The sequence below is a fragment of the Pristis pectinata genome, chromosome 6, assembly GCF_009764475.1.
Source record: "Pristis pectinata isolate sPriPec2 chromosome 6, sPriPec2.1.pri, whole genome shotgun sequence".
NCBI lineage: Eukaryota > Metazoa > Chordata > Chondrichthyes > Rhinopristiformes > Pristidae > Pristis > Pristis pectinata.
In genome coordinates, this window is record NC_067410.1 from 78,499,454 (window position 1) to 78,525,541 (window position 26,088).

The window sequence follows — 26,088 nt, forward strand, 5'->3', positions numbered from 1 at the left end:
CCCAACATGTAGCTTCCTGTTTATATAAATATACAGACATGGCAAACCAAACACATAATTTGATACCAATTAAATCAAAAACAACAACGTTTCCCTTTATCCACTCCATTCTTTAATATCACCCACACTACCCTGGATGCTTTCATACAATTTTCAAATCGTGAATTATTACAAGAGAATTTTCTACAACTTACTTCAATGTTGGTTTTGTTTGTGACCATCCATAAAGATTATGCACATCATAGTGTCTTACAGAAGTTCCATCTGCCAGAAACTGCTCGCTCTCCATGCACATGGTTTTGTGATTTAGTCCCATGTGTTTTGACTCAAGTGCTTTGAAATAAAAATTATACATATGCTTAAAATAAAATGCAGCAAAAGAATACAAAGCTAAAATAATGAACCTAGTCTGTCCATTTCTGGAATTTCATACTGATAAATATACACCAGCTTCTAATTTTATAAGCAATTGTGTTCTAACCTCTGAACTAAAATTCCAATAGGCAATTCCTTTGTTGAAAGTGGTCATTTTTTTGTATCATTTATAAGTTCTAGGCTTGCATAAAAAAATCTTCCCAGTATATAATCATCCCTCCTTTCAGAGAACATTACAAAATCAGCTCTGTAGTCTCCATTCAATTGGCTCATGAGCTTAGATTCATTCACAGGATTTAGTGAGGTTTATAGAGATTCTCTCTAACTTGTGTTCTGCCTGTGTGATTATTGCCTGATCATGATTTATCTGAAGGACAGTTAATTAAAACTTGTATAAAAATTTACCTTGGGCAAGCAAACAACATAGAGATAAGCAAGAAAATGTGTTGATAGCAAGCTTGTCATTGGGACGTCAGCCAACAAGGAGTATTATTAGAAGAAATTTTACACTTGTATACCAGGATCTCCCACTTGCGTAATCAAGAAGCTCGACATTTAAAATGAGACATTCTCAAACATGATAACAGTCTGACTGCCATAGGAAAATCTTGATAAAAAAGGCAGGTGCCATTAACACTGCTTATAATTTGCACTGACCTCAATTTGAGGCTATTCCTACACTATTAATGTCAATCTGGCCGAATGAGTCAGCCTGACTATGGCTGAAATTATACAGTTCGTCAAAATAACTGTATTCAAAAAAACTGCAGATCAATCTGGGACTGCTGTGTATCAACTAATGCTCTTTGGTTCATCACTTGATACATTTTACAACCTATTATTCAACAGATCTGAGAAGATAATGCAATTCCGAGTTACACTAACTGCAGGTAAACTGCTTTCTGTTTAAATGACAAGACAGCCTGCAGCCTATACATCTCAAACCTCAAATGACTCTTTTGCATTCACTTGCAGAGACACATTTCAAGAATTCGTTAATTGAAAATGTCCTAACCCGGCATATAGGGTGGTTTGTTCAATTTGGTATCAAGACAGCCTGTAACGGATCCATGAACAAAGCTTGCTGGTTCATTCATATCCTAGAAAGAAAGAGCCATAGAGGAACAATAATTTCTTTTACCGCTAATTTGAAATCGGACTTGCTGGTAAGTGAAACAGAAATTGGACACTCACAATCCAAAGCCCATCAAACTTCACACTTCTATTTGGATCAGTTGGATTGGTGTAATAATCTCTAATCGCTGCCTGCCACCACTCTGCTGTTGTGTTGCGGAAGAAGTCTGGGAAAGCAGTATAAGACCGATAATGCTGCAACAACATGAAACCACAATTTTAGAAATAATTCTTAATATATTTTATTAAGAATTGTTCTACCCCTTAGCGTTTTGTTTCCAATTTTCTCTTGCACATTTAAACTCTAGTTCAAACTAATCTTAATCTTGTGAGTTTCACCTTGCAGAGTCAGGAGTTGAGCGTGATTTGGAGCGGGACCTTTGAAAAGGGGCGAGTCTCTGTGCCTGAGCTGGTGAGTTTCCCCTTGCAAGAGTCTAAACAAGGCACATTTGCAAATTGTTACCTGCTGATTGGCTTATTAACAGCAGCAAATAAAGGTAAGGCAAGTGTAAACGGAGAGGCCATTGTGTGAGTGGCCAGTGTTAGAGTGGTGAGAAGAGGCGAAGGTCAGTCTCCAGTAAGTTTGTTTCTTTCTTTGATTTGGTGTTTCATTTAGTGCAGAGTAGTGAGAATGGCTCCAGGGTCACTGGTGTGTTCAGCTTGTGAGATGTGGGAGTTCTGGGAGACATCCAGTCTCCCTGATAACTATATCTGCATGAGGTGCATCCAGCTGCAGCTCCTTACAGACCGTGTTAAGGAACTGGAGCTGTAGCTGGATGACCTTTGGCTCCTATGGGATACCGAGGAGTACAGAGACGAGAGCTACAGGGAGGCAGTCACTCAGAAGCTGCAGGAGGCAGGTAGCTGGGTGACTGTCAGGAGAAGGACGGAGAATAGGCAGGTAGTGTAGACTACCCCTGTGGCTGTTCCCCTCAACAGGTATACCGCTTTGGATACCGTTGGGGGGGTGAAATGACCTACCAGTGGAAAGCCACAATGACAAGGTGTCTGGCACTGAGCCTGGTCATGTGGTGCAGAAGGGAAGGGGGGAGAAGAAGAAAGTGGTAGTGATAAGGGGATTCCATAGTAAGGGGGACAGACAGGAGATTCTGTGGACATGAAAGAGACTCCCGGATGGTATGTTGCCTCCCTGGTGCCAGAGTCTGGGACGTCATGCATCGGGTCCACAGCATTCTGAAGCGGGAGGGTGAACAGCCAGAGGTCGTGGTACATATTGGTACCAATGACACAAGTAGGAAAAGAGATGAGGTCCTGAAGGGGGGAATATAGGGAACTAGGTAGGAAGCTGAAAAGCAGGACCTCAAGGGTAGTAATCTCTGGATTGCTGCCTGTGCTGTGTGCTAGTGAGGGTAAGAATAGGATGATTTGGCAGATGAATGCATAGCTGAGAAATTGGTGCAGGGTTTCAGATTTGTTGATCATTGGGATCTCTTCTGGGGAAGGTAAGACCTGTACAAAAGGGATGGGTTACACCTGAACTGAAGGGGGACCAATATTCTTACGGGCAGGTTTGCTAGAACTGTTGGGGAGGGTTTAAACTAGTTTGGCAGGGGGATAGAAACCAGAGTGATACGTCAGAGCTTGGTTTATTTAGTGTACAAGTAGGTGCAGAGTGTGCAAAGACTGTGAGCAAGGATAGGTAGTTGAAAGGGCAAAATGGCAGTCATTTGGATGGACTGGTGTGTTTACTTTAAATGTGAGAAGTATCAGCAACAAGGCTGATGAACTGAGAGCATAGATAAGTATGTGGAACTATGACGTGATGGCCATTCCAGAGACTTGGCTGTCACAAGGGCAGGAATGGCTGCTGGATATTCTGGGGTTTAGATGTTTCAAGAGACAGGGATGGAGGTAAAAGAGGTGGGGGAGTGACTTTGCTGACCAGGGACAGAGTCACAGCTGTAGAAAGGGAGGATGTCCTGGAGGAATTGTCCACTGAGTCAGTGTGGTGGAAGTCAAAAACAGGAAGGGAGCGATCACTCTATTGGGAGTATTCTACAGAACCACCTCCACCTCCCCCCCACCGCCCCCCCAATAGTAGCAGAGATGCTGATGAGCAGAACGGAAGGCAGATTTTGGAGAGGTGCAAAAATAACAGGGTTGTTGTCATGGGTGATTTCAACTTCCCTAATATTGATTGGCACCTCCTTAGTGTAAAGGGCATAGATGGGATGGAGTTTGTTCGGTGTGTACAGGAAGGATTCCTGACACAGTATGTGGACAGGCCAACTAGAGGAGAGGCCATACTGGACCTGATACTAGGCAATGAGCCTGATCAGGTTTCAGATCTCTCGGTGGGAGAGCATTTTGGAGATAGTAAAGGTCAAGGAGTTATAGTCACTATAGCCTTAGAGGGATAGGAGCAGATGATATGGGAATGTATTGAACTGGGGGAGGGGGAATTATGATGCTATTAGGCAGGAACTTGGGAGAGTAAATTGGGAAAAGATGTTCTTGGGGAAGTGCACAGTGGAAATGTGGAGGTTGTTTAAGGAATACTTGCATAGGGCTCTGGATAGGTTTGTCCCATTGAGGCAGGGTAAGGATTGTAGAGTGAAGGAACCGTGATTAACACGAGATGTAGAATATCTTGTCAAGAGGAAGAGAGAAGCTTGCCTGAGGTTTAGAAATCATGGATCAGACAGGGCTCTGGAGAGTTACAAGGTAGCCAGGAGGGAGCTTAAGAATGGACTTGGGAGAGCTAGAAGGGGGCATGAGAAGGCCTTAGCAAGTAGGATCAAGGAAAACCCCAAGGCGTTCTATACGTATGTTAAGAATAAGAGGATGACTAGAATGAGGGTAGGACCGATCAGGGATAAAAGTGGAAACGTGCCTGGAGTTGGAAGAGATAGGGGAGGTCCTTAATGAATACTTTTCTTCAGTATTCACCAGACAGGGAGACTTTGGCGTTTGTGAGGATGGTGTACAACAGACTGGTATGCTAGGGGCATGTCAATGTGAGGAAAGAGGATGTGCTGGACCCATTGAAAAACATTAGGATGGATAAGTCACGGGGGCCAGAGGGGATATATCCAAAGTTATTACAGGAAGCGAGGGAAGATATTGCTGTGCCTTTGGCGATGATCTTTGCATCCTCACTGGCCACAGGAGTAGTGCCAGATGATTGGAGGGTGGCAAATGTTGTTCCTTTGTTTAAGAAGGGAGTAGGGACAACCCTGGGAATTACAGACCAGTGAATCTTACTTCAGTGGTGTGCAAATTACTGGAGAAGATTCTTGGAGACATGATTGATGGGTGTTTAGAAAAGCATAGGTTGATTAGGGACAGTAAGCATAGCTTTGTGAGGGGTAGGTGATGCCTCACGAGCCTGATTGAATTATTTGAGGATGTGACAAAGCACATTGATGAAGGTAGAGCAGTGGATGTGGTGTACATGGATTTTAGTAAGGCATTTGATAAGGTTCCTTATGGAAGGCTTATTCAGAAAGTCAGGAGGCATGGGATCCAGGGAAACTTGGCTGTGTGGATTCAGAATTGGCTTGCTCATAGAAGACGGTGGTGGTAGATGGAGCGTATTCTGCCTGGAGGTCGGTGACTAGTGGTGTTCCACAAGGATCTGTTCTGGGACCCCTGCTCTTTGATTTTTTTTAATATAAATGACTTTGATGAGGATGTGGAAGGGTGGGTTAGTAAGTTTGCTGATGATACAAAGGTTGGTGGTGTTGTGGACAATGTAGAAAGTTGCTGTAGATTACAACATGACATTGATGAAATGCAGAGCTGGGCTAAGAAGTGGCTGATGCAATTCAACTCTAAGTGTGAAATGATATGATTTGGGAGATTGAATTTGAAGGCAGAATACAAGGTGAATGGCAGGACTCTTAGCAGTGTGGAGGAACAGAGGGATCTTGGAGTCCATGTCCATAGATCCCTCAAGGTTGCCACACAGGTTGATAGGGTTGTTAAGGTGGCATATGGAGTGTTGGCCTTCATTAGTCGGGGTATTGAGTTCAAGAGCCGCAAGGTGATGTTGCAGCTCTATGGGAACTCTGGTCAGACCACACATGGAGTATTGTGTTCAGTTCTGGTCGCCTCACTTTAGGAAGGATGTGGAAGCTTTGGAGAAGGTGCAGAGGAGATTTACCAGGATGCTACCTGGATTGGAGACCATGTCTTATGAGGATAGGTTGAGCAAGCTAGGGCTTTTCTCTTTGGAGAGGAGGAGGATGAGAGGTGACTTGACAGAGGTGTACAAGATGATAAAAGGCATAGATCAAGTGGACAGTCAGAGACTTTTTCCCAGGGTGACAATGGCTAACACGAGGAGACATAATTTTAAGGTGATTGGAAGAAGGTATAAGGGGAATGTCAGGGGTAAGTTTTTTTTTTAAAAACACAGAGTGGTGGGTGTGTGGAACACACTGCCTGCAGAGATTGTAAGGGCAGGTACGTTAGGGACATTTGAGACTCTTAAATAGACGCATGACTGAGAGAAAAATAGGGGGCTATGTGGGAGGGAATGGTTCGATAGATCTTAGAGCAGGATAAAATGTTGGCACAATATTGTGGGCTGAAGGGCCTGTACTGTGCTGTAGTGTTCCATGTTTTTTGATATTATCTTGTCAATGCAAACATATGACAAACCATTTAGCTTTAGATAAGTATTACATTTATATATTTCAGCTGAAGGTGTAGATTCTTTTGAGAAAACAAACTGAATCAGATGTGCAATGTTTTGATAAATCTGGCTTACTTTCACTTGATAGTCCCAGTCCTTTGATGTATCCACTGTTACATTTGGAAAATCTGGCCATACCTACAATATTGATTCAAAAAAGTTCAAATGCTTTATATATAATGCAACTGTTGAAAACTGAATTACAATTATGGCAGAAAATCATAATGAATAAAATTGCCTTCAATTACTGTAACTGAAATCACTTTAAAATACTGCAAAATTTTAAACATCTTCCAAAATTAAAAATGTTGATTACCTTCCCCCACACGATATCAGAGCTACCTTTCCAATTAATGAATACATTTTTATCTAGTCCACTTGTAAATGCTTTGTAGGACTGGGTTTCATTTCCTGAAATTGCTGGATCCTGAATGGTTAAAAGAGAAGTTATATTGAAGTGTACATTAACCCAACTGAAATTAGAATTCAAAATTAAAGAGAGGATATATCAGAGACTTGCCAAAATGATGATAGTTCTCATCCCTTCACTTCTCATTTGCTTGAACAAATTTGGCAAGTTCTGGAAGTCATCCTCATCAAGAGTAAAGTCCAACTGCCGCTCCATGTAATCAATGTCAACATACTGAATGTCCTTCAACAAAACACTTAAAATTATGAGAGACTTATATAGGGCAGATAGTAGGAAATGAGAAATCTAAAACCAGAGGGCATAGATTTAAGGTGAGCATTAAGAGGGTTAGAGGGGATCTAGAGAACCAGAAGAAAAAGATCTAGGGTTAGAGGGAAAAGATTTTCACCTGGTGAATAGTTACAATTGGGAAAGCACTGCAATGAAAAGGTGGTGGAAGCAGAAACTCTCTGGATGGATACTTGAAACACCAAGGCATAGATACCTACTGACCAAGTGATGGTAAATGGGATTAATATAAACAGTTAAGGATGTGGAGGCTTTGGCGAATGTGTAGAAGAGGTTCACCAGGAATGTTGCCTGGATTGGCATGTGTTAGCTCTAAGGTGAGGTTGGACAAACTTGGACTGTCTTCTCTGGAGAGTCAGAAGCTGAGGGCAGCCTAGTAGAGGTGTATAAATGGAGGCCTAGAAAAGGTAGATAGTCTGAGTCTTTTTCCCACAGGCTGGAAATTTCAAATACTAGAGGACATAGCTTTAAGATGAGAAGGGGGAGGTTTAAAGGAGATTTGCGAGGTAAGCTTTTTTTTTAAAAAATACAGAGTGGTAGGTGCCTGGAATGACCTGCCAGTGGAGGTGGTAAGAAGCAGATATGATACCAGTGTTTAACAGGCATTTAGACAGACAAATGAATAGGAAGGGTCTAGAGGGATACACACCATTTGCAGGCAGATAGGATTAGTTTAGATTGGCATCATGGTCGGCACATACATCATGGGCCAAATGGCCTGTTCCTGCACTGTACTGTTCTATTTTCTAGTTGTCATGGATTTGGTGGACCAAAGGGCCTGTATTGCATCAATGTATGTCCAAAATCAATTCCCACAGGTGTAAGATGAGACATAATGGATCCTATTATATCAGATCCTCTTCCACTCTTGATTAAAAGAAATATAATTTGTCAATAGATCAATACAACATCAGGGCATAACAAACTTACATAAGGTATTCCCGCATTCTTCATGTCTCTGTACAAATCAGCTACTTCACTGTCATTCTTGTATCCATATTGACATAACTGGAACCCTAGTGACCAATAAGGTGGCAGGACTGGACGTCCAATAAGCTAGAAAGAACAAGTTAAATATTTGGTTATGTTCAAAACTGGCAAGATTCCTTTTTAATCACGTTGATCTCTTTCACTTTACAAAGTCATTCATATGTACTTTGGTTTAAAATGTCGAACATTATGTGTGGGACTCTGCCTCTTATATATTTTGTTACAACATAGGCCATTGGGCCCATCAAGTCTATGTCAGCTCTGAGCAATCCCATTCTCCTCCTTATTTCCCTGTAAGCTGTTTGCTCAACAATTCACCCCGATTCTCCTACAACTCGCCTATCCCTCGGATAATTTACAGTAGCACCCAATCTACCAAGTGGCACTTTGTAATTAAGAAACTTGAACACCCAGAGGATACTCGCATGGTCACATGGAGCATGTGCAAACTCAACCCTGACAGCAACAGCAGTTAAGATCAACACTTGGATTCTGGAGCTGTGAGACAGTGGCTCTACTTGCCACTATACCAGTTTGATGCAGGAATAGTGATCTCTGCCATATTGTTTGACAATATTAGCCAAGTTTTAAGAACTTTTGGGTGCAGGTTAGCTGGCACCTGTGTGTTTTTATGACAGTTTGTTGATGTAGCTGTTGGCCAACAACAGTAAGCTAAAACTAGATTTGGAAATCTTTCTCCTGGCACATATATTTGGATTGGGCCATTTTCCATATTACTTCACTGCATATTGCTTGGGTAATAGAATCTACCAATCACAACCTCAACAAAAGAATATACATACCCTCTTGGTTGAAGTTTACCCACAAATCATTTTTCATGGGCGATGAGTATGATTGCATCAAAATCCTGTATGTATTATTTTAACTTTATCGGACTATAGTTAGGAGGAAATTCCTTGATAGTTAATTCACATCTTGTGTTAGAAAGTGCAAGGTTCAGAATTCAGGGAGCTTGAATCAGCTGGATTACATTTGCTAACCTTTTAAATTCTATGAATCATATTTGCCCACCAGTTTAGAATTTTGTGTATAATGAGAAAATGTTAAAAATCTTTGCCCAAGCATTGTGGAGGTTTGGGAGTCCTGTTTGAGTAAGCAAACAGCTGCATAAAGGTCAGTAATCCCCTTTAACTTTTATTTTGCAACCTACTACTAAAAGGCATGCCTTCCAAATTCACCCTCATATCATCATATAGCATTCAATTCAATCTGGATGCAGTAATGGAGTGGATGTGTGGCTGGACTAGTAATCCCGAGACCTGGTCTAAAGGTCCTGTGACAAGAGTTCAAATTCTGTCACAGCATCTTGGGAATTAAATTTGTAACAAAATCATAATGACATGTAACTACCTATTGTTCTGAAAGGCCATCTGATTCACCACTATCCTTTACGGAAAGAAATCAAATATCAGTCTAGTCAACATGACTCCAGACCTAGAGCAATGTGATAAACTCTTAATGTCCTCCTGTAGTTGCCAATAAAGCTTCTCGAATGGGGAGTAATTAGGATCAACAATGGATGCTTGCTTTATCAATGGCACCATAATCCCATGAAATAATAAATTTGTTGAGACTTCACATTGGGTACCTTTGTATTTGCTTTATAAAATCGGATATCATGACACAGGAGTCCATTTAACCCAATGTATCCATGCAGAGTTGTTATAACTAATTCTACTTCCCAGATTGAAGTCTGTAGCCTTGTAGGTTCAGCACATAAAATGCTTATCTGGGTACTTTACAAATTTTAAGATTACAAGCTACACCATCATTCCTTCCAGTTGGTCCATAACCTCACCATCTTCAAATAAAATAAAGCTTCCTCAACTCACCTCTAAGTCCATACTCCCTGGTTATTAACTTTCCACAAAGGAAAATAGATACTTACTGACGTGTATTGTTCAACTACTTCTTCTGGAGTAGAACCAAGAACCATATAAAAATCTAGGATTCCTCCAATAGTGCGATATGTCAGAGCAGGGTCTGGCTGAAGTGTTACATCTGGAGGAAAGTGACATATTTGCACAATCTGTATAGAAATACAGACAGAACATAACAGCAGCACTGGCTATTAAGAATAATGCCCTGGATCAAGTACTGTCCAAACAAATAATCTTTATTTAATACAAAAGCAAAATACTGCAAATACTGGAAGGATGCTCGTCAGGCTTATGTTAGTGAAACAGTGAGTTTCTTGTACCTCTGTGAATTATCTGGTCTCCTCCTTACTGGGGAGGCAAAATGCAGATTGAGTGGTTAATTTCCAAACAACTCCATTAAGTGCAAAATGTAATCCTGAGCTTCTGGTACTTTTGTCCCAACTCTACAAAGATTTTTCAATCCAATGAAACTCAACATGTCATCACTTGACCAGTACTGTCTTTTGGAATCAACATTGAATCGAAGAATTTCAGATAATTGGTATTTCCGTGTGTTGTTTTGTGTTTAGTGAACTGTGGTTTGGAGACAATGACCTAGAAATTCAGTCATTTGGTACCATTTTACGTGTACCTGATAATCACATTTCCAGAACCACACTGAGCATTTTTAGTCAGAAATTACTCCTGTGCTGAAAATGCCATACATGGGATGATGTCATTCCCTGCAAAAACATCTGTGGAAATTAAGTGACATTGTTTCAAGGAATGGCAGTTGCTGGTCGCTCTGGAAGTACCAAGCTTTCACACTTGTGTGACAACATTGTTTAAAAGGACCTCCTGCAACAAGACTCAGCCAAGCAATGAGAACCTAACACAGGTTTGTCCATTTTTTTTAAATGTTATCTGCTCTGACTGGGCCTCCCACCTAGTACTCCTCAAGGACACCTGATAACTCCTCCAGTTCTAACTTCCAGATGAAGGCATTGATCTGAACTCACACCCCCTCCTACCAGGCCCCAATCTCCAAATGCAACCCCCCCCAACACACATGACACCAACATCCAGATTCTTTCCCTGCCCTCACCCCAGGCTCTGATCTACCAGTCCTCAAAGTGTCCAACCAGCCTCTGTTTCACTCCACAGTTCTGGATTCTCAGTGCGGTCCTTCACATTGCCTCAGAACCAAAATAGTCATTGGCATGCCACACAAAGACACTTTAAAGATGCAAAGGATTTCTATGCCAGTTAATGTTGGTGAAATAATTCCAGAGATTTGTTTTCACACTTTACTGCTAAAGTACTGTTTATTGCTTAATTTAATTGTGTTAGTCAAATGCTCAATTTTACTATTTTAATATCATTTAGTTGTTTTAGATTAGCAATTCAAATTTGATAAATACATTTTGTAGACTACGTCACTGTCCCATTGCCTTGTTTTGTGTTTCATGTAGTCAGTTTATTTAAGATTAATGGAAATTTTTATGTTTTGGATCTTTAACCTTCTGATTATCATCAGCTGTAATTCTTTGGATCTTGGATTGCTTATTAGTTTGTTGCAATTAACTTTGGTGTTTGTATTGACTATATTGATGGCCATAAAAATCAGAATCTGGTGCATTACAGTAGAAGCAAAGTCCACATAGACCTTGAGGTGACAACATGAGTGTATGGAACAATCTTCAGTGTTATTTATTTACAGCACAGAAATTAATTTAATAAAATGTGCTTCATCTTTTGCTTTGAGGATTACAGTATAAGCAGTTTTCAAAGAATAGAAACGCTATTAAAATAAAATATGTAAACTCAGACTTTCATTGATATTCTTATCATATTTTAGTAGAACTGTATTGCTGTTTGAATTTTGATGCAAAAATAAAGCTCAGAATGATTAACCTATTTTTTTAATCACAAAGGCAGGTTAACTTACCCATTGCATTGCTGTTCAACAGAAATACACCATGTGCTTTGTAATTCTCTTCAAGACCCATATAAAAGGGATGGCTCCCATAGCTGTTCAGTTTATACTGTGAATATATATTAAAGAGAAGATTTGAAGAAAGTCTTTACATTCTAACCAGTGGCCATGTTTCAAAAAAAACCTCAAACATATTAATGTTAAACTGAAGTCCATTGGCTATAAATTTGTTCACATTGATATTATGTGAACAATCTGTAGAGAGAGTTAAATGGAATCAACAATTAATTGTTGATTCCATTTAACTCTCTCTACAGATGCTTCCTGGTTGCTGAGTATTTCCATCACTTTGTTTCTGTTGTTATTTTTCAGACTCATATTAAGTTATTAAAATGGCAACCAGGCGGCAAATACACATTTCCGACTGAGTTTTTTTACTACATTGTGATGGGAAGAAATGGATATATACACAGGGCCCACACCTGAAACTGGAATAACTCCCCCTTTGCATTTGTGAATAACATCGGGTTGCTCTGAGGCAGACCAGTGTTGAATCGACAGAGCATCTGCATGATCCTACTGAATAATGGAGCAGATGTGGGGATTTGTGGCCTAATTCCTGTTTCTACTTTCTGCGAGGCAAGCTGCATCCACCTGCAGCTAAAATGTAGTTCACCAAATTTACTTATCAGAATGCATAGCTGAGAGTAAAAGTGCACCTTTGGGACTAAGAGCACAAGCTACTGCTCACACCTTCCTCCCATGTGCACCTTTCTCCTCTGCCACACACCAGACTTTGATCTTCCAACCCAAAGCCATAGATCCTCTCCTAGGCTCTCAACTTCTGAGACCTGGTCCCTAAATTCCCCATTTACTGGGATCCAACTTACTCACTCCCAGGTCTCCTCAGAAATACTTGAGGGTCACTACACCACAAGCAGCAAAAAGTATTAACTTGACTTCTTCTCCCCTCAACATTCAGATGCACAGAATGTTTCTGCAATCCCCATGCTCCTGAAAATGACTTTTTTTCCCCCCCATCAGAGCCCTTCAGGAGTTCAGATGAATAGTTCATCTAAACATTAACATATTTCTTTCTACATTCTGAACAAGTTGTAGTGTATTCCTTAGCACTTTATGCCTTATTTCAGATTTTTAATACTCTGATTTAATTGATTTAACTCATTAATAATTTACTGCTTCTGTGTAATTGGGAAAGATGTAGAATTCTTCATGTAAAATTCACATATCTCATTGTGTTGGATAATGATCCTGTGAAGTGCCTTAGGGCACTTGATAACAGCAATGTCTTGAACGTATTAAGGGTAAATTGGGTGCATTCTCTAATCAGAGACAATCAACAGTATCTATTAAAGAATCACAGATGAAGTTTTCTTTCAGACATTATATTGTAACATAACATTGATGTTTTTAAAATACAGATCTACTTATCACATTTATTTTAATAAGCCATTTACACTTTGACAGAAAATTCAATTCAGTGGAAGTTTTTTTTTCCCCATAGTAAAGACAAGATATTTATAATTGTCCAGTAGGGAATAACCAAAGTGCAATGAGTATGAGATTCTATTACAGAATGATGCCATTTGAGCTCTTCAGATGAATCACATGCTCAGTGCACACACTGATCATAATAGCTCATCCCTCACTGCCTTCCTGTGACCTGAGAAGAATTTAGATGGCTGCTATTTAAAACAGGAAAATGACTCCACAATCTCGGGACATTTCCAATAACACCAAACCCAGATTCATTTATTGTGTTTCCATGAGTGTGCGGAGGTGGAAGTTAAGTAGATGTTTCCTAATGTCAATGTGTTTCTGATCTGAGATTAGATGAAATATTTTTGCTGCAGTATATACATCAACAGAAAGCCACTGCTGTCACTGCTTCAAGAATCAACCCTTCTCTCATTTTTTTTTGACTTTTCGTTCCTCTTAAATTACATTTGTTTTCCATTTAAATTTTTCTGCATTTTCACATCTTTCATATTTCTCATTGCATTTAATTCTTCTCAGACTGATATATTGATTTTTTTATTTCCTTTCCAGCATGAACTACATTTGTCATCTGAGTCCACTTTAAAACATCCTCAAAGCAGTCACCTTGATCGCAGGTCATGGAAGATTCTAATATTACTGCTCTTTCTTAAGAATATAATGTGAAGTGAAGCTTCATTTTATATTAGTGACATAATACTTTTACTCTGTGACTATGCAAGATGGAAAGGGGCTGCTACAAAAATATGTTGTCATATACTTGAGCATTGAGAAAGTAACTAATGAAGATAAATTACTAAACAATATATTGAATATTGGACAGGAAACAAATCTAAAATTCCTTGCATGTCTGCTTCTGGTTTGCTATCAGGAATGCCACTATGAACAAAAGGGAACTGTAACAGGTTAGCTGCAGCTTATTCTTTGCTGCGCCTGTTGCCTTTGTTTCCATAAGAGAATAGGGCAGGTTTTATTAACAGAACAACAATATCTTGAATGTACAGACAGCTACTGAAAATATGTTTCTGCTATGAATTGTATGCAAGATTGTAGAAAATTGTTGGAAATATGAAATGAATAGTTTACAAACTGATATGATATTTCTCCGACAAACGTCTTTGACTTTTTTTTTACAGCTTGTAAGAGACTGAGTTAGAAAACCCTAATGCAGTGCAGAGCAGGAAAGAACATGCTAGTTTTGTGCAAGGAATTCAGGCAGCCAACTTCCATCACATTCAAGGTCCAAGGTGTTGTGCACTATTGAACAGACTTTGTGCAACTGATCATAAAAAATAACCTTTCTTTTGCTAGCTCTTCCATAGAGTTTGGGTACAAAGATTGGAGGAAAGGGGACAGTGGAGAGGTAGGGAGGGTGGGAAGAAGGCTAATGGGGCTCGGAGTCAGGAAAGAACATTGGGATGAAGCACTGGTAGGAGGAGGCCTCGGTGGTCAGGCATTAAGTGATGGAGTGTTGGCAGTGATGATTCATGCATGATTGGGGGTATGAGTGGGGTGGGTGTTGATACACAGTCAGATGATCACAACGTACAAAAGACCTCATTGTGTTTTATTGGATTTGTAGTTCATTTTGTTTAGACTGCTTGGGTTAAAATTCTGAATGCCATCCAAAGCATTCATCAACTAACTGTTTCTAGCCTTCTGTGATCTAAATGCAATTATTGTCAATAAATAGCAATTTATGTCAACTCAGGAGTGGTCTGTATTCTATTCCAGAAAGCAGATATGAAAGTTATGTTCACAGCTCTGGCACAAACTGGTTTTGAATCAAAAACAAGCTTGCTTTTCATGTACAAGCCTGCATTCTACCATAAAACAAAGAACATTTGTATCAGTCATTTGCTTCATGGTTTTGCAGACAATAGTCCTGGATGGGAGAGATAAAGTGTTACAGTAAATCAAAGCTCTGTGATTTATTTGTGAATGGCTTCTGTTGTTCTTCACTGTAAAACTTCCAGCAATTGGAATCGCTTTGACTTACAACACTGAATCCCAGGTTTGATGTGTAGCTAGGCTAATTCAATTTTTCACAGCACTTGATGTTAGTAATAAAACACAACCAAGGAAATAACTTCATAAACTTACACCAGGTGGCTGATCCTTGGCAAACATTCCCCATGTATTCCAGTTCAGATCATGTCTAAAACTCCGATGTTCATTTTCTCCGAAACCATATATATACTTTGAAGGGAGTAGAGTTGTAATTTGAATGAATTGATCAGTAAATGTGAAGCCACCAACTTGAGAATTCCAACTGTTAGAAAATAAAACAAATTCCTTCTTAGTATTTCAAATTTAATTTAACCAATGACATTTTGAAATTAATTAGCTGTACTTCAAGCAAATTTAACCTCATTTCTAATCTAGCATAAACTATAATCAGGTGCAAGAATTTAAATTGTTACTTTGTGTGAACTCTTATGATGTAGATAGGGAGAGAGTAAGGAAAAAAAATGGTGAGCATAATCCAGGGGAATTCAATAAACAAATGTATTTAGATGGTAAATATGAGGATACATATGGTATATATAATGCAAAATAAAATAGAAGTTAGTTACTTAAAAGGTATTCCATTAGATTACAGGTTATTTTTCTGTGCCCAAGTCATGAGCAAGCTACCTCATCTACCTTGTTGCTTACCAGAAGATAAAAGTATACAAAATACAGCTCTAATCTTCAGATCTTTGCTAGTCTTGGGTTTTTGTATGGAACACTCTGAATCTGCACAGTCAATTTATCAATAATCATGCAATGATTGCATGAGAGATTTTTCTCCTAGTTTATTGAGAATTTTGTAATAACACCAGTTTAGAATGGATAATGTACTTGTGAAAACAGGGGAAGACAAGGAGTAAGTGTCACCAGGAATCAACATTATCATAATGGCACCTGACAGACTGGAAGTACACGTTGAAAATGTGAATCATTTCAAAATAAAATACATTTTCTATTTATTTAATAACTTTAACAGTGAAAAATATCCCAATTCCTTTTATTGACATTGAACAAAACATGGTGATATTATGAGGAATAATGAAAAACTTGGGCAAACTGATGGGTTACAGAGAGTGCCTTAAAGGAAGAGAAATGAACTGAAAATGTTATGTTAAAACATTGACAGCATGGCCACCAATGACAGAGCGGAAGATGCACAGGGGTTAGTAATGAAGGAATGTAGAACTCTTAAAGGGTTATTGAAATAGAGCAGACCATGGTGAGGGGGGAGCAAAGTCTCTTGAGCACCAGGATGAGAAATCTGAATTTGAGTTATTAGCCTAGTCAGAGCTAATGTGGGCCATTGAAAGCACAAACAATGGACATATGGAACTTGGTGTGAAATAGGATTCAGCTTTGGATGGATGCAGAACCATTAGGGGAATAACAAAGTTGAGTCTACACACGACAAACATACAGAGGAGGTTTCAGCCACAAATGTTGGGTTAAGCAATGAGACTGAATTGAGCAATGTTACAAAGGTGAAAAATGGGGATCTTTGTGTGATAGTCAGAAGCTCAGGTTAAGATCCAAAAGGATATTGAGATTATAAGGACTTTGGTTTAATTTGTGACTGTAGTCAGCAAAAGGAACTGCAATAACAGAGAGCATACATAATCAGAAATGATATGAGTTGAATGGTTCTATTTGCCTACTCTTTAACTCCAGTCTTCACAATGACAGATTTCTATGTGTAAGTCTTGCTTTACAGTGCAAGTATTTGCGATTGCTGGGATTCATACAAAAATGTCATGATCGTCACGTTCCCATACCCCTGTACAGTCTTGCACTAACAAGTATTTTTACATGAGTTATATTGGGTTAAAATTTTATAATTTGAAGACAAATAAAAATTTATACATTTATTACATTTTGGTTTATTGGAACTCTCTGATGATTGCTTCAGATATCCTTGTTTTGTAGCAACATTTTATGTTATAAAAATCAAATGAAAACATTGAATTTTCATGCAAACAATGCAAAGTAAGTACAAAGCTTCCAAAAATGAAAACAGCTTTAAGGGGTATTTAGTTCTGGATATTGCTTAAGATGCTTATTTTGGCAGAAGGATAATTTTCAGTGATGGGACTTCAACTTGTTCTACTGGTACAATGATTGTTTACATTTTCTCACCATTTTTCTCTGTGTGAGGATAGGATCTAAAGGCTTTTATCTGCACTGACAGTGAGAATAGGGAAACAAAATCAATTAGAAAATCCACCACTTACATTGTTGTACCAGAACTCTTTCTTTTGACCTGGATCCCAAAAGGATAATTGACAAACTCAACCTCATAAAGTCTTGAAAAACCATTTCCAGGTGTCGGGTTGGGAATATTCAGTTGGATTGGAACTTCAAACCTCTTTATCAGAGGATCAAAAATCTGGGGAAATAACAGAAATTTATTAATGATTTTATTAAATACTAGCATCTATCAAATATTGGCTTGTCTACATTTAGCATGATCTGTTCAACCAATTCAGGATGCAAAAGATCCAAGACTATTGGGAAAAGTCTTTATCTCACTATAAAAACAGAAAATGCTTAAAGTACACAGCTGTTTGAACAGCTACAGTCAACATGATTATGGTATGGCCAGAATAGTGTTAAAAGTGGTCAGTAATGCAATAATCTGCTCAATTTAGGAACACCCAGTCTGTGGTGGTCTTCTCAACCTATTGCTACTTTTGCACTTTGTGTTATTCGAAGTCCCAGGAATAGAACAGCTATTGAAATAACTTTGATAAATTGCTACACTGCATCCTGTAGATCACACTACAGTCACGGTGCACCTGTGATGGATGATGTATAAATTAAGTCTGAAGACAGAAGCATTGGTCAAGTGAACTCCTGTGTCTTGGATAACGCAAGTGCTTCAAGTTCTTTGGCTACTCCAGTCCACATAAGTGGTGAATACTCTATCACTTTCCTCATTTAAGCTTCGTTGAGGGTGAAAAGACCCCAGTGGAATAGAAGGTAAGTTATTCATTGCAGAGCATCAGGTCTTTCAGTACTTTTGTAGCCATGCTGTTGACATGACACAACCTTCCACTAATGGCATAAGACATGAATAGAGGGTATTTGTTAATGTGGGCACAGGCAGACAGAGCTAGACTTTTTTTCCAAAACATTAAATATCATAACATTCATCCAGTCATAATTATATCTGTCATTGTCAACTCAGAACTGCTTGTTATCCAAATCCAAACAAGCATCACTTCAGATTTGTTATAATAGAGCCGAACATAGTGAAGTCATTGGTGAACAGCTTCATGACCGACTTGTGATGGAAGGAAAATTATTGATGAGCTGAAGAACATGTGCCCAAAAGTACTTCTGCAATCATCTTACGGGAGTGCATAACTGACATCTTCCATTACTCAAGCACAGCACCAACCATCGGGGCATTTCCCCTCAAAATCCAGTTCTGTTACAGCTTTTTTGAGCTCTTTTCAGTTAAAAGATCTGCCCTTTTGGTGTCCACGTTCACCATTCATTAAATAATCATTTTTATATTTTTAATGACAGCTTTCACAACTTAATTATCTTTCCAAACAGACGAGATAATTGACCTTTGTAGGACATATGAGTACAACATTTGGTTTGACTCTGTAATGTACCAGATATTGCTATCAGTTCAGCGTCAGCTACCTTTAATAAAGAATGTTTTATTGGTAGCTCTGAGTCATATTTGCCTTAGTAAACTGGAACAATAAAAAATCTACATGCCCTAGACTTGTTCTGTCTCCCATTTTAAATATAGGAATCTGGCATATTCTTTACTGCCTCTTCTAAAATATACCAAAGCAATCTATCCAGAGCAGGAATTTTTCCCTTTGCAAGTTTGATTAGTTTATTATCATTCATTTCTACCTTAAATATCATCAAATCATCATGCCAAAGCATGTATTCCTGTCTTGTCTCTAGTACATATCTCAAGCTTCCTCACAGATGTTTTTTGTTAGGAATGAATAAAAGATGTTATTGTTTCATTGGTAACATTGTGTAAATCTGTAGCTGAAAGACTTGCTTGAGATAGACCAACGTTTTCCAGCAATCTGTCTGAAACAAAGTTACAAGGAAGCACCACATTATTGCAACAATCTTACAATCTGCCTGTAGAAATGTTTTGCATCAAATTTCCACTGTTTACATGATGGAAAAGTTCACATTTGGAACTCAAAGAATTGGTTTGAATTATCAGGAGTAAATTGCAATGTGCCACCTGATTGGCCACAGTAATGCTCAATTTCTGTTTAACGATGTACTTTCAAAACTCCTTGGGTTTTATATAGCCATTTGAATCTTACCTTAAAATTTAACATGTGGTCATTTAAGTATGTGACATCGACCTGGAGGGTTTCAACAGTTGGTGTCTGGCCTTTGTAACGCTCCGGATATGCTGTATTCCTTTTAATTTCAACACTCTTACTATTTGCTGTTTGCCTAATCCCTTTGGCTACATTCATTATGTAGCCATAATCACTTTCATAGAAACACCAAGGTTCAGCATGATTGTCAGCCCTCTGCAAAAAAAATTCACATTTCATATAAAATAAATTGAAAAGCAAACATAATTTTGCTGCAAGGTAGTGTAGAGCAAATTCATGAATCTAACTGTGTGTTTATGCTTTCCTCAACAATAAGTCGAGTAATATTTGAAATATTGTCTATTTCTTCAGGATTTATTATATGCTTCATATATTTGCTTTAATTTTAGTTCATTGATAATTATTCTACTAATGAAAAGCAATACTTAATTTTACACATCATGAGTTAGTCAGTACAAGGGTACATTGGCCCTGAGTACAATCATTTGGTGAAATTCACTATCCATTGTTCAGACTCATTTAAAAATAAAACCTATCACTGTATTTGAGTGCTTTCATCCAGCCCATTCAATTAAAGATCTAGATCTCCAATCTTATTCTCATCGGTATTAGTCTCATATCTTAATTATTTGCTCATTTACGTTATATCTAATATATGTACATAAAGGAAAGATAAAGTCAATGTAGAAGAATTAAACTTCTTGCTTCTTTTCACTCACGATGCTCCACTTCCTTGCTTCCAATTAGTATGTTATTCATGGGTGTACGGTAGCACTGGTTATGTTACTGGAGCAGCAATCCAAAGGTATGGACTAATGATCCAGAGGCATGCGTTTAAAACCCATCTTGATATTAGGAATGTAAATTCATTTTCCTCATTAAATTGCTCTAAGTTTAAAAACTTAGTTTCATGGCCAATATTTTTACCGTCAAATTTCTATAAAAAATCAAATTTGGTTCACCAATCTACATTAGTGAAGTAAACCTACTGCATGATCTGGTCTACATGTGATCCTGATACCCAGTTTGACACTAAACTGCAGCAAGACCCCCAGTTTAAGGGAAACTGGAGTTGGGAAATAAATGTTAACGTTGTCAAATGGCATCCATATCCTGTGATAGAGCTTTAAAGGCACACACTACGCAACACCTTGTTTTCTTCATTCAGTTACGTTGGTTTTCCAACTGTTTTTCATCCAACTTCATTTTTTTCCCCATTGCCAATGATTCCCTCATGGCAGGCAATTCTTTAAACACTTCACATGACTGTCATTAACATATTCCCTTCCTTCTTATAGAAGCTTATTATGCAGAGCTCCTTGCAACTATAGTTACGTCCAGCTTTGGGACAAAACAATGTAAAACACAAGTCCAGCATAAGGATAGGACTGTTATTTGAAGATTTTTATTCATTATTTTAAACAACTTAGATGTAGGCTCTGGATCATCTCAAGGCAATGTGATCTGAAGTTACATGTAGGCATCCTTTATTTCCTGCCAACCTCCATCCTTTCAATCAGATATTTTGAAGCAAATTTGCACTAGACACGTAACTGCAATATCATCAGCTTACTAAAGCCAAATCTTTGAGTGATATTATAAATACAGTTGTTTGGTACCCAGAATTATTTCCACATTCAACATTGTTCTTCTCAAGGATGGATTTCAAACTGGGGCAAAATATTTACAACCAAATCTCCAATTCCATGATTCCACTTATTTTGTCTGGAGCTGCTGCTCTGCCATCAATCAAATCTCTTTCATATTTTGTGTGTGCAAAATAACAAAGCTGGCAAATGTACACACATTTATTTTGTCCCTGTAGAATTTAGTCTGTATCTGCTTGCTATCTATCCTGCTCCACCTAGAGCCAGGAATGGAAACCAAAGGTGTATTTATTCAGCCAGAACTCAATATAAGCATAATGTCAACTCAGCTAACATGAACTCCAATTTCCTTTAAATTGAGGAACTTTATACATCATTAATGGCCCAAGAAAAGTTCAGCTAAGATAACAGTTCACAGACTGGCCTGAATGCCCAGCTTCATCAGCATTTGGTTCAGAAGTTAACCAAAGTTCAGAAGCAGAAACCACTTGAGAGGTTTTTCCAAACTGAAGGCACCTTGAAGAGGCCTCCCACAGAAGCCATTGCTTGTGGCTTTTTTAAAATCTGATCTTGAATTCCTTTCCTCTTCTGGCTATCAGTGTTAGGATTTCAGGCCACCAATTAACCTTGCTAGAATGTACAGCACTTAATCATCTAAAATGGCTACCATATAACCTGATAACATTTAGGTTATAACCACATTTTAACCTACTAAATATTAAGGTGATAAATTAGTTAATGGACCTATAAGCAGAACCACTAATCAGAATATTTTTATTTATATTTTGATTATTGGCTGTACAAGAAAAATAAAAAATCCAAACATTCAGTTGATCATCAGTTTTGGTGGACAGATACAGTGCACCCTTTAGGGTAAGATGAGTCACATAAACCTCCAGCTAAAGACTGACGTATATACAGACTATCGCTCTGGGATTGAGATAAAATTTAGTCTCCTACTGGAACTCATGGATAGGAAGATTCCTCCCTCAACAAGGAACAATAGTTCAGAAGAATCATGGCCAGCCAAATGAGGTAAACTCAGTCAAAGCCTGTCCAAAGAAATGGTCTGATTAGAACAGATAAATAGTTTGATATTGACCATGTTGTATGCAACCTGGTCCATGCAAAACCTAGATTAATGGGAATAATTAATGCACAAAATAGACAGTTGCTGTGGGCTAAAATCTGCCAAAAGGTGGTCAACACCACCTGATGGATTTATACCAGTCTAATAATCTGAAGGGGACCGATCAGGAAGACAAGACAAAGTGAAAATACTTGCCTCAACTGGGCATTCGTTACCTATGAGTCATATTTCTGTTGTGCAATTCAGTGTCATAATTTACCTGTATTCACATTAAAGTTAGATCTAACATCCGCCTACAGAAGCTTGCAAATAATTCTTTGTAATCTTATCTTAACTTTCTTTCCTCTGTTGGCTGTCAGGGTAGTAATTGCTATTTGGTTAACTTTCAACTATCACTGGTTCTTTTTATATTGAACCTCACACCATTCCCACTGCCTGCACATTATAATAGAGGCTGGCTTCCTACTACATACCAGTCATATGCCAATGGCTCTCTATATACAGAGATACAGCATGGAAACAGGCCCTTTAGCCCATCCAGGCCAAATCAACCATGCAGCACTTCTTTTTAGGCTAATCTTACCCAAACCCATTTTATTCACCCCCACCCCACCTTCCCATCAACTTCCCCCAGATTTGACTACTTATTTACAAATACAGGCAGTTAACAGTGGCCAATTAACCTACCAACCTGCATAATTTTGGGAACGGGGTGGAAACCAGAGCACCAGGAGAAAACCCGCACAGTCACAGGGAGAACATGCAAACTGCACACAGACAGAACAGGAAATCAGGATTGAACCCAGGACACTGGAGCTGAGAGACAGCAGCTCTATTAGCTGTGCCACAATTCCTCTTTCATGTTGTATATCACCCTGAATTCCACATTTCCAGCTCCCAATTTCCTCTCCTCACAATCTCTAGATCTCATTTTGCTCTCTTGACTTCTTCTCTCTACCCAGCCCTTTTCATGTGCTCAAGTTCCAGATGCCCATCCCAGATTCCTCAATTTCCGCATGTACTTACCTTCCCAACCAGCTTTCTCTTTAATGATTAAGTTCTTTAACCTCATTCTCTGATTGCTTCCCTACCGAGACAAAGGATGGAAATCTGGTCATTGCTCCAACACATATACCTCCCTACTGCATTTGTTCTCTCAGGAATTTAAAGCTTGCAACTTATGATTTAATTGTGGATGAATCAATGATCGTCGTTGGCACCAACATAACCTGGCTTATACATGGGAATTCCTCCCCTAAAACTGAGCTTCCCCCCCCCGCCCCCCATCCCCATCTGGATGTGTTCTACACCATCTCCAGCCGAAGTAGTGTCACTTATGTGGCTCACTTTGGGAAATCCTACCTCAGCCAGTCCCCTTTCTCCTCCGGCACTTTGAAAGAGAAGTTTGTCAACTGCTCATTTTGCTAAATCAGTTCCGAAGCTCAAGTGAATTTCAGAAACAGAATACAAAGTCAGCCGCTACTAGATTACATGTTCATTGCAAACAGCAGAGGACAATCCTCCATCCCCTTATCCTCCCTCAAGTGCTCACACTCTTTTAAGCCTTCCCATTCAACCTCTGCTGGTGAAGCAGAAGGGCAAGTATGGAGTAACTTCCATATATTTCAACTGACTGAATTTCTTTTAATACTTTTAATCATTTGGAAATGATTTATATTTAATATGTTAATTGTTTAATTTATTTTTAATAGTTTTTAGATGTTTCTGATCAGGGACACTCAAAGACTTTCAAAATCCTTGACAACTCTAACAACTGGCAAAGCCTAGGATTTTGCTTGTCAAAGCCTTTTTAGCCATTTCCTTGGCAGAGCTTGTTCTGCACCTATTCCCCTGCCCCATATCACCACACAAGGCTCTGCTGCCACACAACACCACGTCACTTTAGACTGGGGTAGCATTTACCAGCAAGGTATTAACATAGGATCCTTAATAAGTAACTTTGCTGGCCCAATATTTCTAAAAATATCCATAATCACACTTGCATCACCTCTAAATTCAATTATTCCAATTGCCCTCGTTCCAATTTCCCTACAGAATCCCTCTAATTTAACCTGTCCAAAACATCTTGGAGTACAACCTCATTCACCATATGCTCCCATTAATCATTTGCTCTTCAATCGGTGTATATGCTTTAAACTCCTTTTGCCTTCATTTACAAATCACTCCATGGCTTCAATTTGTCTTCCTTCTGCAATCCATTGCTTCCACTTATTTGTACATCTGCCCATTCACCCTCTCATCTCCTTGGACCAACTGTCAAAGATCTTGCAGCCTTCAGCCAACTTGCCATTCACTGGAACTTGTTCCCTAAACTTGTCTGACTGCCAACCGTTAAAAATGTCTCAAAATGTATCTTGTAATTGTTTTCACTTACTCTTCTTCATCTTTCAGTCTATGATATTCACATTGGCAATGATTCTCATGGGACGAATTATACCTTAAGGATGATAATACAAACTCAACACCTTGTTGGATACTAAAGCCTGCCAACATCACGAAAATAGGAAAATCAGTGGAGACACAAGCCTGGGAATTCATGTCTTGGCTTGTGGCACAGGAAGGAAAGGGGAGCTGGAATACTGTCTAGTAGCCTGGGAGCTCTGGAGACCGTCCCAGATGGTGCTCCTGAAAGCTTCATCACTCTGTTTTGCTGCAAATCACAAGTAGCAACCACTTTAGGAGGTGCAAAGATACAAATGATGCTATTTTGCGGATCAGGGTGTTTTCCTTTACAAAGGTTTAGCATCTGAGATCTCAACGTATTTTAATATGATTTTGGCCCTGCAGATTAGGATGCAAAGTGGTATTTAAGGTATTTATCAATTGTTTTGCTTTTATTTAATATTGCTAATTATGTTCCTGTTTTAATACTTTTAATTAATTTTCAAAGTTTGAAACTGCACTATTATTTTCAAATATTTCCATTGTTTCTGTGCTGTGTTACTATTAACTGAGGCGTTTTCAGATCACACCAATTCTGTCTCCTTTGTTTTCTGACATAGGTCTTACTAGAATATCACTTTCTTTCTCTGCAAGTAAGATTATGAATTGGACAACATATTGCTTCCCACACCCTCTTCATAGTTTTTAATTCATGAGAGCATTTTTCATCGAAAGTGCCAAAACAAGTGAACTGTGCACAAGCAGACAGCAGCAGAAATGGGCATACAAACACTGTGGTGGCAAAGAAATCTATTGAGCATTTCATTAAGTGTTCATTAGTATTCTCTTTGCTGTTTGTAGTAATTGTCAAGACCCTGCCAACTGATTCCAGGAAGCAAAGAGCCAATAACTTAAATACCTTCTGAAATTTCGAATACTATTGCAGCTCATTGAAAGGATTACAATGTCCACCTGCAGCTAATTGCCCTTAAAGGTGGTGTTTAATACAAAGGGTTTAAAAATATGTTGAGGCCACAATGATTGAAAACAAAAATTAAAGGGTTAAGTTCAAAGCACTGAGAACCAATAAATCTGTGAATATCAGACAGCCCTGGGTTATCTTAAAAGAGAAAGCAATTTATTTTCATGCAATTTAACTGCATATTCATTTCATTATACACACATTTAAAGTTAGATACACAATTGAGACTTCCAATAACGCAATGTTATTATATCAAATGCCTTTGGAAAAACATAGTACAGGGCCTCACCTACACCACCACGCCAAACACTGCAAGTAACTTCTGCCTCATTCTTTATGATGCAATGAAAAGACAATGATGACTTTGGAAATACATTCAGTACATCACAAAATGATGTGCAATTATCTGTCAAAGCATGATCTTGGTAGAACTATACAAGCCATCCTTGCA

The 26,088-nt window shown here is 38.7% G+C and overlaps 1 protein-coding gene across 2 annotated transcripts in view; it reads right to left on the bottom strand.

Annotated features, from left to right (window-relative positions):
• Nucleotides 1–26,088, bottom strand: part of si (sucrase-isomaltase (alpha-glucosidase)) — a 161,646-nt gene that overhangs the window by 50,038 nt on the left and 85,520 nt on the right. For both annotated transcript variants that reach the window (XR_007956451.1, XM_052017236.1), the window contains exons 27-38: nucleotides 19,535–19,750; nucleotides 17,453–17,607; nucleotides 15,315–15,483; nucleotides 11,706–11,802; nucleotides 9,787–9,899; nucleotides 7,818–7,943; nucleotides 6,690–6,821; nucleotides 6,486–6,596; nucleotides 6,245–6,307; nucleotides 1,570–1,704; nucleotides 1,391–1,475; nucleotides 195–333 (exon numbers count right to left, since the gene is read on the bottom strand). Coding sequence is in view for 1 of the 2 variants with exons in the window: in XM_052017236.1 (XP_051873196.1) it covers nucleotides 195–333; nucleotides 1,391–1,475; nucleotides 1,570–1,704; nucleotides 6,245–6,307; nucleotides 6,486–6,596; nucleotides 6,690–6,821; nucleotides 7,818–7,943; nucleotides 9,787–9,899; nucleotides 11,706–11,802; nucleotides 15,315–15,483; nucleotides 17,453–17,607; nucleotides 19,535–19,750 (1,541 nt within the window). In the remaining variant the exon portion in view is untranslated. The remainder of the gene's footprint in view (nucleotides 1–194; nucleotides 334–1,390; nucleotides 1,476–1,569; nucleotides 1,705–6,244; nucleotides 6,308–6,485; nucleotides 6,597–6,689; nucleotides 6,822–7,817; nucleotides 7,944–9,786; nucleotides 9,900–11,705; nucleotides 11,803–15,314; nucleotides 15,484–17,452; nucleotides 17,608–19,534; nucleotides 19,751–26,088) is intronic.